This window comes from Pseudochaenichthys georgianus, chromosome 19 (genome assembly GCF_902827115.2).
Source record: "Pseudochaenichthys georgianus chromosome 19, fPseGeo1.2, whole genome shotgun sequence".
Classification (NCBI taxonomy): Eukaryota; Metazoa; Chordata; class Actinopteri; order Perciformes; family Channichthyidae; genus Pseudochaenichthys; species Pseudochaenichthys georgianus.
The window spans coordinates 11,329,745-11,346,527 of NC_047521.1; the positions used below are offsets into that span (position 1 = coordinate 11,329,745).

At 39.9% G+C, this 16,783-nt stretch overlaps 1 protein-coding gene across 9 annotated transcripts in view; it reads left to right on the plus strand.

The window, feature by feature from the left end:
• The window catches only part of tanc2b (tetratricopeptide repeat, ankyrin repeat and coiled-coil containing 2b), a 185,195-nt gene that overhangs the window by 60,495 nt on the left and 107,917 nt on the right, over window positions 1-16,783 (plus strand). For all 9 annotated transcript variants that reach the window (XM_071206759.1, XM_034107605.2, XM_034107607.2 and 6 more), the window contains exon 2: window positions 360-464. In XM_071206759.1, coding sequence (XP_071062860.1) covers window positions 398-464 — 67 coding nt within the window. In that variant the 5' untranslated portion in view covers window positions 360-397. The remainder of the gene's footprint in view (window positions 1-359; window positions 465-16,783) is intronic.

Below are 16,783 nucleotides of genomic sequence, written 5' to 3' on the forward strand. Positions count from 1 at the left end.
ATACTTGTAAAACAATTCACTGCATCAATTCTTTTTGACAACTTGAAATATCAGAATTCAAAGAAATAAAATGAACTGATTAATACATTTTTATTTTAGTCAAGGTTTTGATGTCCTTTAATCTTTTATATATAGAGTAGATTGACAATGAAATGATCAACCAGACATTATGCTTTTTCGTTGGTAGGAAGAAGTTGTTAGTAAATTGGTTATTTCTTGTATTGTGCATAGTTTTCTTGTATCTAATATCTCTAATAAAGTCTTTAACAACGGAATTCTATTATAACTAATATCAGTTTTAGCTCACAGTAGACAGTCGATGAAATATTAATGTTGACTGTCTTTTCTTTTCCCAACAGATCTTTCTGTAGTGTAGTCCAGGGCATCTGCTGCAGTCATGTTTAGGAACAGCTTGAAGATGTTGCTGACGGGAGGGAAGGCCAACCGCAAGAGTCGCAGCAGCGGTGAGTCTCTCTTCTGATGCCAGCCACAAACCGTGTCATCTGCCTGTCAGCGTGCAGGTGTTCACTAGTTCTGGGTGTATTTTTAGGAAGGAGGAACATGCAGCTTTCAGAAGCGGAAAAGTATTTTGGTTCTTAACGACTAATCTATGACTACTGAAGACCCCTTTTTTTATACCAAAAATAGATCCAAACCAACTCATCAGTTGTGATGCTTGAAAAGCTTTACTTCCTGTTGGGACTCAAAATATGGCTTTATGATGCAATGTCTTGCTAAACTGTGAAGATTTGAACTGTATCTCATATCGCATACTTCTGCACCTACGTTTTCTGTTTTGAGTGCTCGAGTGCAACCCAATGGGAAGTATGGCAAAATGCAGTGCACTATCAGTTGCCGGATGATGCTCTCATAATTGTCAACAAGTTGAGTGAGGAATGCTGGACGTTCCTCTTAAACGCCCGCCTACGATTGCAGTTGCTTCTGTGAATACAGCACTATACAAATAAAAATATTTTTTTCCACAATTTATGTCACATACCACTATACTGGTGTCAAAATAGGGCCTATGCACAGAATGCAGCTATTCAATGAGAGTTCCCGTTAGCTGGTAATTACCGGACTATGACTGGTAAAATATGCTGAAAACCGGCAAATCTAAATCTCTCCGGTCAAAGTGACCGGTCAAAATAATTTCCCCTTAGCGCAATACCGCATCTGTTGTGCCACTTATGTGACAGACAAAAGAGTATGTGACAGACAAGAATAGTCAATTCTAACGTGTAACACTTAATGTGGAGAAAGAGATGTCCTGTATGGGTTGATTGTGCGTTGATCTGTTGGTAATGCCTCGGGGTTCTGGTTCCGGTGGGCATGTAAACAAATGCATAATGCTGCGCTATACTTTGCGGCCTCACCCGGTTGCATAGCGACGCTTATTGTTTAGGTGTCTTGATAAGCAGGTATTCCTATCATTAGCTAGAACTAGCTAGATCTGAATCTGACGGGATAGAGAGATCAGCTGCTGCTGATGAGTCGACACGCAGCTCTGCATAATCACCTGCAGCGGTGAGCGGAGCAATACCTATGAGCAACACACACACTTCAGGGTAGAATATCACACGTAGTTATTGTAAATTACTGTACACTTTTGAATAGTTAATCTACTATAATTTGTTTGTTTAATATCGAATCATATCAATTTGTTTTAAAGCTCAATAAATAACAAAGAAGACCTTTGACCGGCACTTTTCAAATTTTGTCCGGAAGATTTGAACTTTAACGGACATGTTGACCGGCGAAAAAATATTCTAACGGGAACTCTGTATTCAATACTCATTCTTGTTTAAGAATATGAGCATGTCTACTCAGGGGAGAGGCGGGTGCGGAGGGTATTCACAATCAGGCCAGCTGTAGAGAAGACCCTCTCAGCTGGAACGGAGGTTGCGGGTATAGCAAGTGAACTGTTAGCACCGGAACCTTGCAACGGGGTAACTGCGGAGCGCATTTGGTCATAAGATGAGGTTTGAGTCTGCGTGATCTGCGTGTAGGGAGGGGCAGCAGCCATATCGTTAGCTAGAACTAGCTAGATCTGATGGATTTGGACATAAACGCGAGTGAAGTATAACCGGACGCGAGAGAGAGAGAGAGATCACCTGCAGCTCTGCCCGCTGTGAGGGACCGGTGAGCGGAGCAAAACACACCTTTAGACCTAACACACTTACCTATGGCACTGTCGTATCCATTGAATTATTCCATTTGATAATATGTAATCAACTTAGGCACTCCTCCCAAAAACTAAAATTAACCATACAAATATTCATAACTCATATTCGAAACCTGAATATTTTCGAATATTCGATGAATCATTCCCATCCTTATAGGAACACTACTGTTCAATGATCATTTTCTGTGCTATCAGAGCTGTGATAAAGGCAGAGCGTTAATCTACTAGCAAAGCAAACTCAACTGTTCCTGCAGGTGTTTCGACAAAAAATACTTAATTGTGTTATTTATTCGATTATCCATTAATATCTTTTTTGCCGTTAATCTGTGTCCAGCTCATGTTAACTAATTCATTGTATTACTAATAATTATTATGATATACAGCTGGAAATTTGAGACAAATGATTCATATAAATTGCAAAAAATCATGCCCTATACTTAAAGGTTATAGGCCTGTTTTGTCCCTTTTGCTTTCCATCATCCTTCGACAGTTACATTCAATTGTTACATTTCATTTAATATGCTATCAAAAATGTCTTTAAAAGTCTTAAATTGAGTGAACTGCACAGACAGTTCTCACCTTTCTCTCTGTGTGCTTCAAAGACCAACATGTACTTTCCCGCACAGTCAGGTTAAATAACCTTTAAATCACAGCAGCCATGTTACTCTCGGGTCCTTGTTAAAACCACATGAAACCTTTTTTGTTCCTACACATGCATTACTGTCACTGAGGCTGTTTAAAGCTGTCACTTAGGAGCAGGGCTTTTGATGTGGTAGATAATCCCGGCCAATAGCAGCTCTTGGGAGAGCTCGGCGTGTTCACTTTGTAACAGCGCAGTCACTCTCATCTAAATCTAATAATTTTTGTGTTATTCTCAAGGCAATGCGACAACTTTCCGCTCTCTTATTCTTTTTCTCGTCTCCCTAGAATAGAATCTGTATTATGGTATGAAAAGTGGATTCTGAGGGTTTCGTCCAGCCGCCCACTCCATCTGCACAGATGAATTATTTTGTAAAGCTAGAAATATCCAACAGTACAGGAGGTCATTGTTTTGTCTCCACTTCAGACAAAAACATATAGATGTGTTAATGAAAATATTCTGTGCAGTGAAACATTTAATCGAACTGAATCCAGGCATTAACTTGTTTAAAAAAAAAGCTCAGCAGAAATACAGTGTGAAGTACTTAATTACTTCATTGTAACAATACTTATACTTTCTGACTAGGCTTCGATTCCTTGACTTGTTTTTATTGACATTTGACTTCATTCTCATGATCATTCATCATTTTAAATCCTGTTTAGTTCTCATGGAGGTCAGTGTTTTTATCCATCATCTGCATGTTGAATACAAATGCTGTGCTCAAGCTTTCAAACAGTAACTGCATTTAATAATTGTCAGTAAAATCACTTTTCTCACAGCCAACATGCATTCATTACATTACATTACATTTAATTTGGCTGACGCTTTTATCCAAAGCGATTTGAAATAAGTGCAAAAATCCTTGAGATTCAAACCGAACAACAAGGAAAGTGCAGATATATTCACTTCCAGCAAGTCATACCATTGTAAGTGCTGGTGAATTAGTTACAAGGCCTAAGCTAACTCTTTTTTTCATTTTTTTTTCATTTATATAAACACTACCACCCCAAAATATGACAAAAATAATAAGATTGCATTCCAATTTTTGACAAAAAGCTGCTTCAAATTATTTCATTTTGGGCAACAATAATCATAATTAAAGCTGCAAGCAGCGTTGAGCGGGTCTTCGACGTTCCGCAGGCTGTTGTCCGCACGTCGACGTGTGTGTCTAGGTGTCTCGAGGACTCGGCCGATCGGACGAAATATTTAGGAGTTACGGCAGTAACACAAACGTTGTGTTTGATGGCGGGTGATTTGTCGCCATAGCAACGGCATATGATGACATCCCAGACATCGAGCTGTTGAGGGCCGGACCATTAATGATAGTTTGAAGTCTGGTGCTGTTTGGACAATTTTCCATTGACTTACAAGAACATCGTATTTTTGGGCGTTTCCATGGAAACGGCATTCGTTGAGATTTCAGATTTCACTTGGAGCTGTTGAGGCATGGACCATCAGCCATCATATGAAGTCTGGTGCCGTTTGGAACCTTTTTCATTGAATTAGGACAACACCGTGTTTCACGGCGAGGGACGCGTTGCCATGGAAACGGCATACAGTGAGATTTCAGATTTCACTTTGAGCTGTTGAGGCATGGACCGGTGATATAAAAGTGAAGATTGGGGGACGATGGGACCGTGTCCATTGGATTTACAGCGACACCGTGGTTTATGGCGAGGGAAGCGTTGCCATGGAAACGACAAATGGTGAGATTTCAGATTTCACCTAGAGCTGTTGAGGGCCGGACCATTAATGATAGTCTGAAGTCTGGTGGTGTTTGGACGATTTTCCATTGAATTACGACGACATGATGTTTGACGGCGAGGGACGCGTTTCCATGGAAACGGCATCCGTTGAGATTTCAGATTTCACGTAGAGCTGTTGAGGGCCGGACCATTAATGATAGTCTGAAGTCTGGTGGTGTTTGGATGATTTTCCATTGAATTACGACAACATGATGTTTGACGGCGAGGGATGCGTTACCATGGCAACGCCAAATGATGACATCCCATAATTGACATAGAGCTGTTGAGGGCCGGACCATTAGCCATCATATGAAGTCTGGTGCTGTTTGGACGATTTTCCATTGACTTACAACAACATGGGATTTTTTGGCGAGGGATGCGTTTCCATGGAAACGGCATACGTTGAGATTTCAAATTTCACGTAGGGCTGTTGAGGGCCGGACCATTGATGATAGTCTGAAGTCTGGTGGTGTTTGGACGATTTTCCATTGATTTACGACGACATGATGTTTGACGGCGAGGGATGCATTGCCATGGAAACGGCATACGTTGGGATTTCAGATTTCACGTAGAGCTGTTGAGGGCCGGACCATTAATGATAGTCTGAAGTCTGGTGCTGTTTGGACGATTTTCCATTGACTTACACCAACATCGGATGTTTTGGCGAGGGATGCCGTTTCCATGGAAACGGCATACGTTGAGATTTCAGATTTCACTTGGAGCTGTTGAGGCATGGACCAGTGATATAAAAGTGAAGATTGGGGGACGATGGGACCGTGTCCATTGCATTTACAGCGACACCGTTGTTTATGGCGAAGGATCCGTTGCCATGGTAACGCCAAATTAAGTGACATCAGATTTGACCTAGAGCTGTTCAGAGCTGTGGTGCTAAACGTCATGTGAAGTGTGGTGGCGTTCTGAGAATGTCAGTTTGAGTTATGACATCATCGGGTTCCATGGCGAGGGATCGCCAAAAATCGTACGAACGCGAATTTGGCGACAGATAACGGCTACGCCGTAGGGATTAGAAAAATTCTCGTGATAACTTAAGCTCTCCCATGTCTCGCGAAGCTACAACGAGGAATTTCGAGTCGTACGATAAAAGTCCCTAGGAGGAGATAGATTTCGTCGGTACGCGAAATAGGGCAAAAAACGCGATAAAATCGCGTTTTTTCGACACCAAATTGAAAATGGCCGACTTCCTGTACGTTATTTTTTACCCCTCCAAGAGGCTTTTTGGTTTGTCTCCGCACCCTAGATATGCGTGGCGAGTTTCGTTCGTTTACGTGAAAGTTAAAATAGGGGGAGTTAACGTCAAAAACGGAAGTGGGCGTGGCCTACGCAATTTTTTACGTTAAGTTCCGGGACCAATGACGTACTTCAAGTTGCCACACTTTTGACGCGTGTGCAAAATTTGGTGAGTTTTCACATATGCTACGGGGGTCAAAAGTGCGTGCAACAAAGGTAAAGAATAATCATAATAAATAATCGGACCAGTTTCAATCATGTTCGATTTAACATTGAGGTGGATGGGACCACCTCACTGTAGGCCGTCCGGCCTACCCACTGGGACACCTGTAATGGGCTTTTGGCCCTTTTTTACCCTGTTTTGAGGGGGTTTTGCATGGTTATCGCTCGCTTCGCGAGCGACTATGATGATTGTTACGATATCAATTATGCGATTTGTGACTGGGCTCACACGGTCTATCAGCCGACATTATTTACGAACATTTTGGGTGCTTTAGTCGGTCGTTTTCCATGTTTTTGGGTGTTTTTGGCAGGTTTATTTTTTCCAATTTCAATAGGGTCTTCGCCGACTTAGGTCTCAGACCCTAATTAACTACATCCTATTGGGACTGCTCTTCAAGTAGTTTATATACACGTAGAATATTAAACATTCCGTCTGTTTATTCATTAATTTATTATGAGATGTCCTTCCCTGCAAGGCTCCATGGCTAACCCCTTCCTGCTGTACACAAACACACTGTGCCTTCAGTGTGTATTTGTGTGTGAAGTGGAGAGTAGATCAAGCAGCAGCAGCAGCAGCGCGTACCCTCCAGTGTTCTGGTATCTGTTGCTGTCACTTTTTCCTCCTCCCAGCAGACGAGTGATGATCTCACAATCTGGCCGCTTCACTGAAACATCTGTATCCCGCAGTTTCCTGCAGTGTGCCTGTACACACTGGGATAGAGGCACACACTGCCACTTTTAATGTTTATTTAAAGACACCATTTACACACATTATTATACCCACCTGCTCTCCAAGGAGAACTAGAAAGCTGTTTTTAGCAACTCTGACTCCTCTGCTAATGACAGACAGGGAGCGCTAGTGAGCTACAACCCTGCTGTGGGAGTAGCACTGATGACTTGCCAGGCTAAAAACTGTCCCTATAAGTGTGGATGCACTAGCTGCTGAAATTGGTCTTTAGTTCAAGTGTGAGATTGTGAGATAAGACGAGTTCTCAGTGTTTGATGCAGTTTCAAGTGAGCTTCTGGCTTCAGGAATGCCGGACCTCTGAAGGGGGAATATACCCTCTAATCTGGAGACAACATATGTCTGCACTAGAGGCATTGTATCAGCCCCAAGTTACTAAACTGATGAATGGCGTTTTTTAATTGAATAACACAGATTGGCTGCTCTGATTGCGATGATGTGGAATTGTTTAAATCTGTATTGCAACACACTCAACGAATAGGGTGTTGATATCTCTCTAGCAACTACTAGAGCTAGATTGAGCCTCAAACTGCTATTTATACAGATAATAGACTTCTATAAGACGCTGCTTCACTGTTTTGTCCTTTGAGACACATTATCACACCTGTAGTTTGTTTGATTTGCTTCTGAACAAAGGACACAACACGATTCGTTGTTGCTTTTGTCTGGTTTAGGTTCACACTGATGCTTTAGAAACCAACAAAACAAGAGCTGGAAGCATCACTTTTATAGACTGACAGAACTGCACTGAATAGCTTAAAGCTCCATTCTAAATGTACAACACAAAATCAGCAGATGCATTTTGTGTTGTTTGCATTTTTCTTCATGTCTATTCATTTGATTAAACCCAGTATTTCACAGTTGCAAATAAAGACTATGCTACAACATAATTATTAGTATGATAGTTCTTTAGAATTAGAATCAGGAGGTGGCTGACTCAAGCATTGTAAAGTCCAAAGGTCAACATTTTTTAAAAGAAAGATAGATGTCATCATTTAGAAAATGAACATCATGTTCTTTTTCAACAAAGTTTTCTGCTTCAATCTACAAACAACCTTTTCACTGCAAGGTTTGGTTTCCGCTTGGCATACACGAAAAGAGGCAATTCTGACCGTGATGAAAATGTTCTTTATTTTCAGCAATAAATCCACAGAATAGGACTACAGACAATCGAAGCAGGATTTGAAAACCTCCATAGAAGCTACCAATATAAAAACTATTCAGTACAGCCCGAGAATGACAGCTGATTTTCTTTATCTTCGTTAAATCAACCCACGTGGTGAAATCAAATTACAGCGCCTGACAACAGATAAAGTTCCTATTACTGCACCTTTAAATAATTATTTCTCTACATTGTGTTGTCTGTTTGTCCTCAGACACTATCATTAAAAGTTGAGTCGGTCTGGAACCCTCTGCCATTTCTCTTACTCCTACCTCTCTGCCATTTATCAAGACTCCTCTTAAGATCCCAAGTGAATGTTCACTTCAGAAATGTGTAATCTCACACCCTGAGATGCAGGCAGTAACAACCAAAAGGACAAATATCTTGCATTTACAGCATCAGTGATATCAGATACGGTACAGTCTTCTTGTCAAGACACCAATCAGACTTCAACCAATGTATGTATGTAAGGCCTTTATTTATGACAGAGCAGCCTATTGTTGCTGTAGCCTGCGGCAGTTTTATGTACCCGCCTGGAAAGCCAAAATGTCATTTCGAGCTCTCTGATATCGCATTGTGCCTCAGACTTTCTAGCTCGAAAAGGAAGGAGCATGGAGTCGTTTGTTTCATTTTTGTGGTGTGAGGGGGTGGAATTTTGACTGCGATGTCCTTCTTGCTCCAATCAGTGGGTCTAGACTTTAAAGAAAGTCAACAGCCTGACACTGCAATTACAGTTTATGGCATTGGCTGATTGGAAAATTAGAAATGGGGTTGAAAGGTTGTGTCTCTGGACAGCGAGAAGCTGCATGACTAATAAGCACTGAGAGAGATGGGCTTGAGCGTGGCAGTTGAGCAGACAAGATGTAGCTACCAACGTACTTACAAGATAATTTTATCAGTGTATTTGTTCAACACTTAGAAGAAAAGAAGGGGCTTAATATTCACTTTCGAATGAGTAGCGTAACCTATTTTAATGTATTATAAACCAAGTAAATAGCATCACGACCAAACCCTTTAAAATATGTAATATGTCATGTAGTGTAGTAAGAAGTACAACATTTCCCTCTTAGATCTTTTGGAGTCGGAAGTAGAACAAAGTACCTCAATTTGTCCTCAAGTACAAAACTTGAGTAAATGTAATGTGTAATATTATTCAGTGTAGGTTTTGTGTTTTTGTGAGAGAAGTGCCATCTCATGGTGACACCCTGTCAGGAAACAGGAGGCTGTTGAGAGACTCACAACATATTTGCCTCGGAGGGGAAATTCACGGTGGCTGCATCTGTTGCGTTAATAGGGGGAAAAACGTATTTTCCAAGTCACTAATGAGTTTACTGAATATCTTTACGATGGGTTACTGTAAAGTAAAGTTACGATGTTAGTCTTGAGCCCTTTTGCGGTAACCGTCGATCCTACAATACTGTAGAACAAAGAATACGTTCACTTTTACTTGTTACCAACGTTTTGGTTCTCTTGACACCCCTAATCTCTTTGGTCTCTTTATATTGGACGATGCTCTCCAAAGAAGAAGTTTTATTTTTAAAGATAATAATGTTATTATCACTACGGAATGGATATACTAAATCTTACAGTTTGAAATAAGAAGTGAAAAGGCCTAACATCAAAAATGTCAGCACACCTACTGTACTTTTCAACGTTTCTTCCCTTCGGTCTGACATGGAATGTTCCAGTAACTAAAAGTCTGAAAGGCAGCAGGTGCTTGACAGGAATCAAATTGGCCCCTCTTATCACAGCACTAATTGATGGCTCATTTTCCACAGTGGCAGAGAAATCTAATTAGGGATCATCAGATCGACAAACACGCTTCGAGCTCTAAGGCACAAGAAGTGTCAACGTAATTATTGTCAATCTTGCATTTGTTGAAGTCTTTTATACATAAATATGTGTCCCCGGTGTGTCAGGGAACTCACAAAGTGTCTCTTGTACTCCGTATCCACATCTCTCTAAAAATAAAAAAAACAGGGGGACAAACGAGCAGATCCAGAATATTGGCTCCTATTTCGTCATTGGCGACATCCGGCACACGTGACACGTCCCAAGCTATCGTCAATGTATACAGTCGTCTAGCTGAATCCCCTCTCACAGCTGTGTGTCTGTGTATTCAGCAGGATGTCTGCAGGAGGCACTTAGAGTAAAGTTGTTATATATAATACATATAATGGCACTGTTCTAGCGGTAAACACTTAAGAAAGAACATGTCAAGCTATGTGCTGTATCAGAAACAATGCACGGCGTGTTTTGGGAGTAATATGCTCTGTGTTTACATTAGCAAGCATGCTAACACTCAGAGCTAACGCTGTAGGCTACTGGAGAGAATATGTGTAACATAATCAGTGTTTTTCCCCTAGGTTTACTGCTTTGGGGGGTGCTGCCTGAGCGCGGGGGGGGTAGCATTGGGATATATATATTTTAAATCCTCTGGAGCAGAGAGAGGAGCTGTGGATTATTGTTATTGATTAATGTATCAGTGTTTCTTAGGGTAAAAAACACTAACCTCACTACTTAAAATGAAAGCGTTTAGTTTATTTAATAAAAGAGCCCATGTTCAATGTGAAAAGTGACAGTAGATATAGATTAGTTGCAATTTGGTGCTATATATATATTTTTTTTTTTAAACACCTTGAATTTCAGGGGGGGCGCGGGGCTTCGTTGGCGGGGCGCTGCGCCCCTCCAAGACAATGGTAGGGGAAACACTGGTAATGTTATGTCCTTGTGGTAAACCCTGCGAGAGAGAAAGGTTTGAGTTCCATACTGTTTCAGAAATAAAGCTTAAAGTGGTTGGGAGCATAATATGGCATTTAATCACTGCAGCGTTTAGCTGACTTTCTCCCGGTAGAAAACTCTCTTAGCAGGAGAAAGCTGCGTGATGCTACAAAGGGGCGTGGCTAGTAGGGCTGTACCCGAATATTCAAATATTCGTTCGTTGGAGTTCTATTTTCGGGTTTCAATTTCGTTATTCGGATATTCATTTTTTTTCTTCTAATTTATTGAAATCTCCAATATCAACTTAAGAGCTTGTGCCTCTTCGGGGGGTGCTAACACTTAACCATAAACGTTATCGTTTACTTTCTCCGTCTTTATATGTAGATATGACTTTTTCTCCATTAATATCCGTCACGTTGTTTCCATAGTAACAACAACTTCCTGTCAACTGCGCTAACTCGCCTTCAAAATAAAAGCATGTCCATACAAAATAGAAAGCCAAATTACACTTGAGACATATACAACTGCAACGAAAGTAACACACACAATGCAATATCCTTTTCAATTTCAAAGAACACAAATTGGGTTGTATACATTAACAAATAACTATAAAACAACAATACTGTAGAATAACAAAAAGAATGCCATGAATAAACCGAAATACTCCTGTCGAAGCGGTTCGCTGCTGATTACTACGCACGCACCGCGCGGAACGAATATTGGAATATTCGCTGCTGATCACTATCGAATATTCGGAGCCCGAAAAATTGTATTCGGGACAGCCGTTCCATTTAAAGCAGAATCAGCCTTTTTGGCACAGGGCTGCAATAGAGGGGTATGAGCAGTATGGGGCATGGCTACAATTGGGTGATCTGTTTAGTATTTTAAGCAAAAAACTTCACAAACATGTTTTGTATAGGTATGGCCCTACAATATATTTTTCAAATATAGCATAATAGGTCCACTTTACACTGCAGATAAACCAACCTGCAAATAAACCAACCTGCACACATTCTTGTTTATTCAACAATATGACTTCAATATACCTTACAAAATACATATGGGCTATTTTTATGCCTTAATTTATTTAGTTTATTTGTTCCCTTCCAATGTCAAGTGTTGATCTAAATCAGTGTAAACATCCCTTCTGCATTTAAGTATTTTCAAAATCAGTGAATGACAACATTAGATATAAACATTTGACTGGACATTTTATATAATGCTGATAATTGTTCATGATGCTTCCTGCTGCAATTGCGTGTGTGGCATCTTTTATTATTATTTACATTATGTAAATTAAAATAATCCAATGGATGATTAAAGGTAGGCAGCAGAATTGTGGTCATAAGTATAATCACCATTATTTGGGGTATTGGCCACAATAATTCATTGATTTTTAGGGGGGAAATGATCTTAACTTTCACATTTAAATAAACAAAGCAGTGCTTGCACTTTTATGTTGTGTTACTTACTTGCTATCGAACAAATCTGTTTCAAAATAAGTTTGAATACAAGTCCACTGGCTGATAACTCTTCTACTCGGACTGCAGCGGCAACGATCAGGAACATTTTCTGTGAGCAGAGCATGAATTTAAAATGTCAAGATCATAGTCAATCGTTTTTATTTAATTGTGAGAAGCAGAAATGTTGATTAACATTCATATGTAATAAGTTGGGCAGCCCTAGGTTGTTCTGACACTCACTTACTCAGCCTCATTTTGTACATAGAGATCCAGTGTAACATCGACATTTTTGCAAAACAGAGAAGTTAAGGTTTAAATTGGCAATTTTATGAAAAACTATTATCCAGTGTTTAAAATAAATGATATGTTCCCTATCTATGAGAAGTTTAATATTACTGAAAATCCTTCTTTAGACTAAAAATCAACCAGGTATGTCCAGATATACCATTTGCACTTGTTATGTGGTTTATTTTTGCATGAATGATTCCATCTGTTCTGTAGTCAGTGTGCTGTAAAATCTAATAAATTCAAAGGAAGCGCATATATGCAGATGCTGCACATTTACATATATATTGCTGCTACTTACATGCGAAAAAGGGAAAGAATATCTCGCAAACATCAGTGACTGTGTGTAGAAATAAATCACTCCACCTATCAGAGAGATGGAAGAGGAGCGGCGGCAGCAGCAGCTTAACATGAGCTGAGGCTGGCTCATCTCCACATAGCGACAGATTGGCACCTAGCCACCTACTGCTCCACAGAATGTGCTCTTCCTTCCTGTATTAATGAACCCAGGGAGCAAAAGAATGAATGGAGGGATTTCAGAGCACCAGGTTTTGATAACATGTTAGAACTCCTTTTAGAATTAACCATTCATTTGCCCCATTCACTAAAGATTACAAGATGATAAAGACGAAGGCTGTTTTGACACAGTTGGAGAAGATACATGCTCTATTTGATGCCCACAACTACCTATTATTGTTAGTATTCATCAATCTGCCAGATTATTTTCGCAATTATTTGGTAGAAAATGTTGACAAATACCCATAAACCGATGTTGTACAATTAACAGTTTGAAAAACCAGAAATATTCATTTTAAAATAACCTAAAACTGAATTTGCTGCCAAAGAGGATATTTGTTTACCCAATAGCTAAAGATGTATTTGCTGTCATCATTTCATTACTTTGTATTCAGCGCAAGTTTTTTAAATATTATTTCTATTCCATCGTTCTAGATGAATCTATAAACACCCTTTTATCTCGCACTGCGCATTAGAAATCTCTGCATGTCTTAATTCCCTTTTTGAATGTGAACAAACGTAGACTGTAGACAGCAGAGCAGACAATGAGTGAGTGAATCAATATGCTGCACAGCTGTCGAGAGCAGCTTTGACCTTTGGTTACTAAGGACGACAACCACTTCACAGTAACGTGTCATTTCCTTCCTTCAGCTTTTGACATTTATTTCTGAGGTGCCTTTATGAAGTGGTGACTGAGCAACTGTGTAGCATCAGCAGCTATCTGCCAAGTTGCTTTGTCCTTATCTGTTTTCCTCATCTGAGCTTGATGGATAAACAAATGTCAGGAAGTGTTTGTTTTTGGCTCTTCAGTTGGTCGCTTTCAAGGCATATGCAAACACATTTCTATTTACTTATGTTTGTATCCACTGTTTTTCTTATTTTTTTGGTGTCCAAGATTTTGAGGATTTACCAATGTTTTCATACATTAGCATATCTCTTAAGCTTTGTCCACATTATATTCCGCTACCTTTAGAAGAGTGCTGCCCAAGGCCTTTTCTTAGCACTCTGCCTTTTATGTGCAGCCACTTCAAATAACAATTTCAAAGAAATAGATCAAAAACCAAATAGATTATAAAAAGAAAAGGGGCGATGTTGATTATACAATAGTGGTTAGAGTGGTTTTGATTAAATACGGTAATAAAGGGCTCCACAGCGCTCTGCCAATGTTTTTTTTTTACATTCGTTAAAGAGAGCACTCTTTTAAGTTAAAAAAACAACAACATTGTCTTATTTTGGCCTTAACCTGCTAAGCGGGCAACATCTTGCAAGAGACAGCGTCTGAGGGCTTCTTAACATTTAACAAACTATGAATGTCATACCTACTTAACGGGAAGAAACTCAGCTACTTGACAATATGAACTACTTTTACCGAAACAAAACACAAGTCTAACTCCAAGCCTCTGAATTAGCACTAAGCGAATAAGTGCTAACGCACATAGCACATCACATCCGATCTGCGGATTCCATTGGTATAAGTATCATCACTGAGCGACCAAAACTTGCGGCAGCCAAAGCAAAACCAGACAACACACAACGTAGCTTTACGGAGCCAAAATGGCAAATATTACATTACATTGCATTTAGCTGACGCTTTTATCCAAAGCGACTTACAATAAGTAATAAATATGTCTAACCTTTGCTGTTTTCTGATCAAAAGTTGTGTTCAATGGCATTAAAACGCATATAAACGCTGCTGAAGGTTAATCCAATGTCTCTGTGTCCCTTTGAAATGATTACTGATAATCCATCATCATATGTATGGCAATAAGCCTAGTTTTCAGAGCGTAACATAGCTTTCGGTTTGGGCAAACTGTGTGCGCATCACTCTCACTCCTCAATGGTATGGTGTAGGTGGATTTAGGATTCTATTGGCTCGAACGGTTCAAAGGAGGTGTCAATCACCAAAATCGGATATGGCAATGCACCCAAATGACCCCAGAAGTGGGTTTTTGCTAAACCTCTCTAAAAAGGTCAAATGTCACTTGTTTTGCATCAATCTTGATACAGGGTACGTATTATATGTTATAGTTTGGATTCCTAAAGCTTTTAGTCTACTATCCCATCATTCAAGGGTGGTTTTCACTATAAGTAATGTTTTTTTTTAGACGGAAACTATAATTTATATTTTTTTACTATGTTCAATCTGAATTTACTTTAAAATAAAAACATCTATATTGATTCTGACTTTTCTACATCCAACTCACAGGTGTATCATTGCTTTGAGAAAAAAGATTATTAATTTACCCCTTTTAGAAGTGAAGATATAGTCATTTGTTCTGGGAATGCCTTTTCGAGCCTGAGACCTGAAAAACAGACTCAGGGCTTAACAGGTCCATTGATCAAAATGTAGACTTTGAAGACCCTTGCATGGTTAAACGTGTTTAACTTCCGAAAGATCCTTTTATTTTCCTGTACAGTCTGAAAAATTGCATCTCTAGTTTTGTATTTACACGCATCACTACTCCATCCCATACATAGTGTTGAGGGGACATTACATATGCTAATGATAAACATCCGCCACTAATGCAGATTTAAGAGATCAATCAGTAAACCTGGGTAAGAGCACCTTTTATTGGCTAAGTATGTTCGGTGCATCTGGAGTTGACTTTTTTGTTGTTGTTGCATGAGGCCTATTGTCATGAACATTTCTCTCTTCATACAAGAAAGTCTTCCCTCGGTGCGGAGTTGATGTTGAGGGTTTTTACGAGTGCTGACAACAAAGGTCATCAGTAGAAAGACTCCATCAGCCTCTTCCCAAAACAACACAGATCAGGAGAAGTTGTTCCCAGCGACAGGTCACAGATAATATATCCGTTGTCACACCGGTGGGCGACGAGCGGCCGGCGAAGCTGCCAACCTCTTCGGCAGGCACCTGTGGCCTCATCAGCGGGTAACCATAGTTACAAAGCTATAGCAAAACGTAAGTGGGCTGAAGGTCAGAGACAATTCAGACGGAGTGTGGAGAGGGCTTGGGGCCTGATAGTCGACTTGCCCGAAGTGTCAGCAGTGGCACTCTCCTATCTCGTGGAGTGTGGGAGGCACTTATTGGGCCCATCATTACGGTTCAGTGGCGCCACTTAATGCACATTCTGCCCTTATCACAGCCACCCATGTGCCTCTAGTGAATTACCTCCTTTGGGTTCGCCAGGCTCAAGAATGTGACGCCCTGAAACCTCTTCTATGATCCTTTCTGAGTGTCATGTTAAGGCCAGAAAGCGGATTCAGCTGAAATCAGGACAAATCTGTGGCCATTCTGTAGTGTTCATTGCAACAGCAGTTATTTTGCTTCTCCAAAGGAAATCAAGCAATTGTACTCCTCACATTACGATAGCAATCAGATCAGTCGGATGAAGAGTTATTTTTTTCTGAATACCAGAGAACAGGAGTCACTGAGATTTTTTTTCTCCAAATGGAGTTACTCATTTAGAGTAAATCCAAAATAGATAAAGGGCATGCAACCATTTTTATTTCATTTTGTAGCTCTTTGAATTGCATATCTGTCGATTTCAAACTGCTGGAATGACAAGGCAAGATGTCACCTTGATGTCTGGCACAGTGTGATTGGCATTTCTCACAGTTGCTTGAGATTTTAAATACTTTATTATTTGTCAGTTAATCATAAAAAAAGATCTTTCGCTGAAGCATTAGCTATTAACGTTAATGCTCTTCACACATGAAGAGCAACGCATGAATGGGGCTAACTACAGTTGAGATGTGGTTTAATTTCCCCTTAAAACATTTAGTTATGTGTCTCCATGCATAGGCCTTTTTCACAGAAGACATTTTGACGTGTCAAAACAGTAAAAGCACAGGTGTAAATAGTAAAATTAATGATAGTGGGATTCCATTTC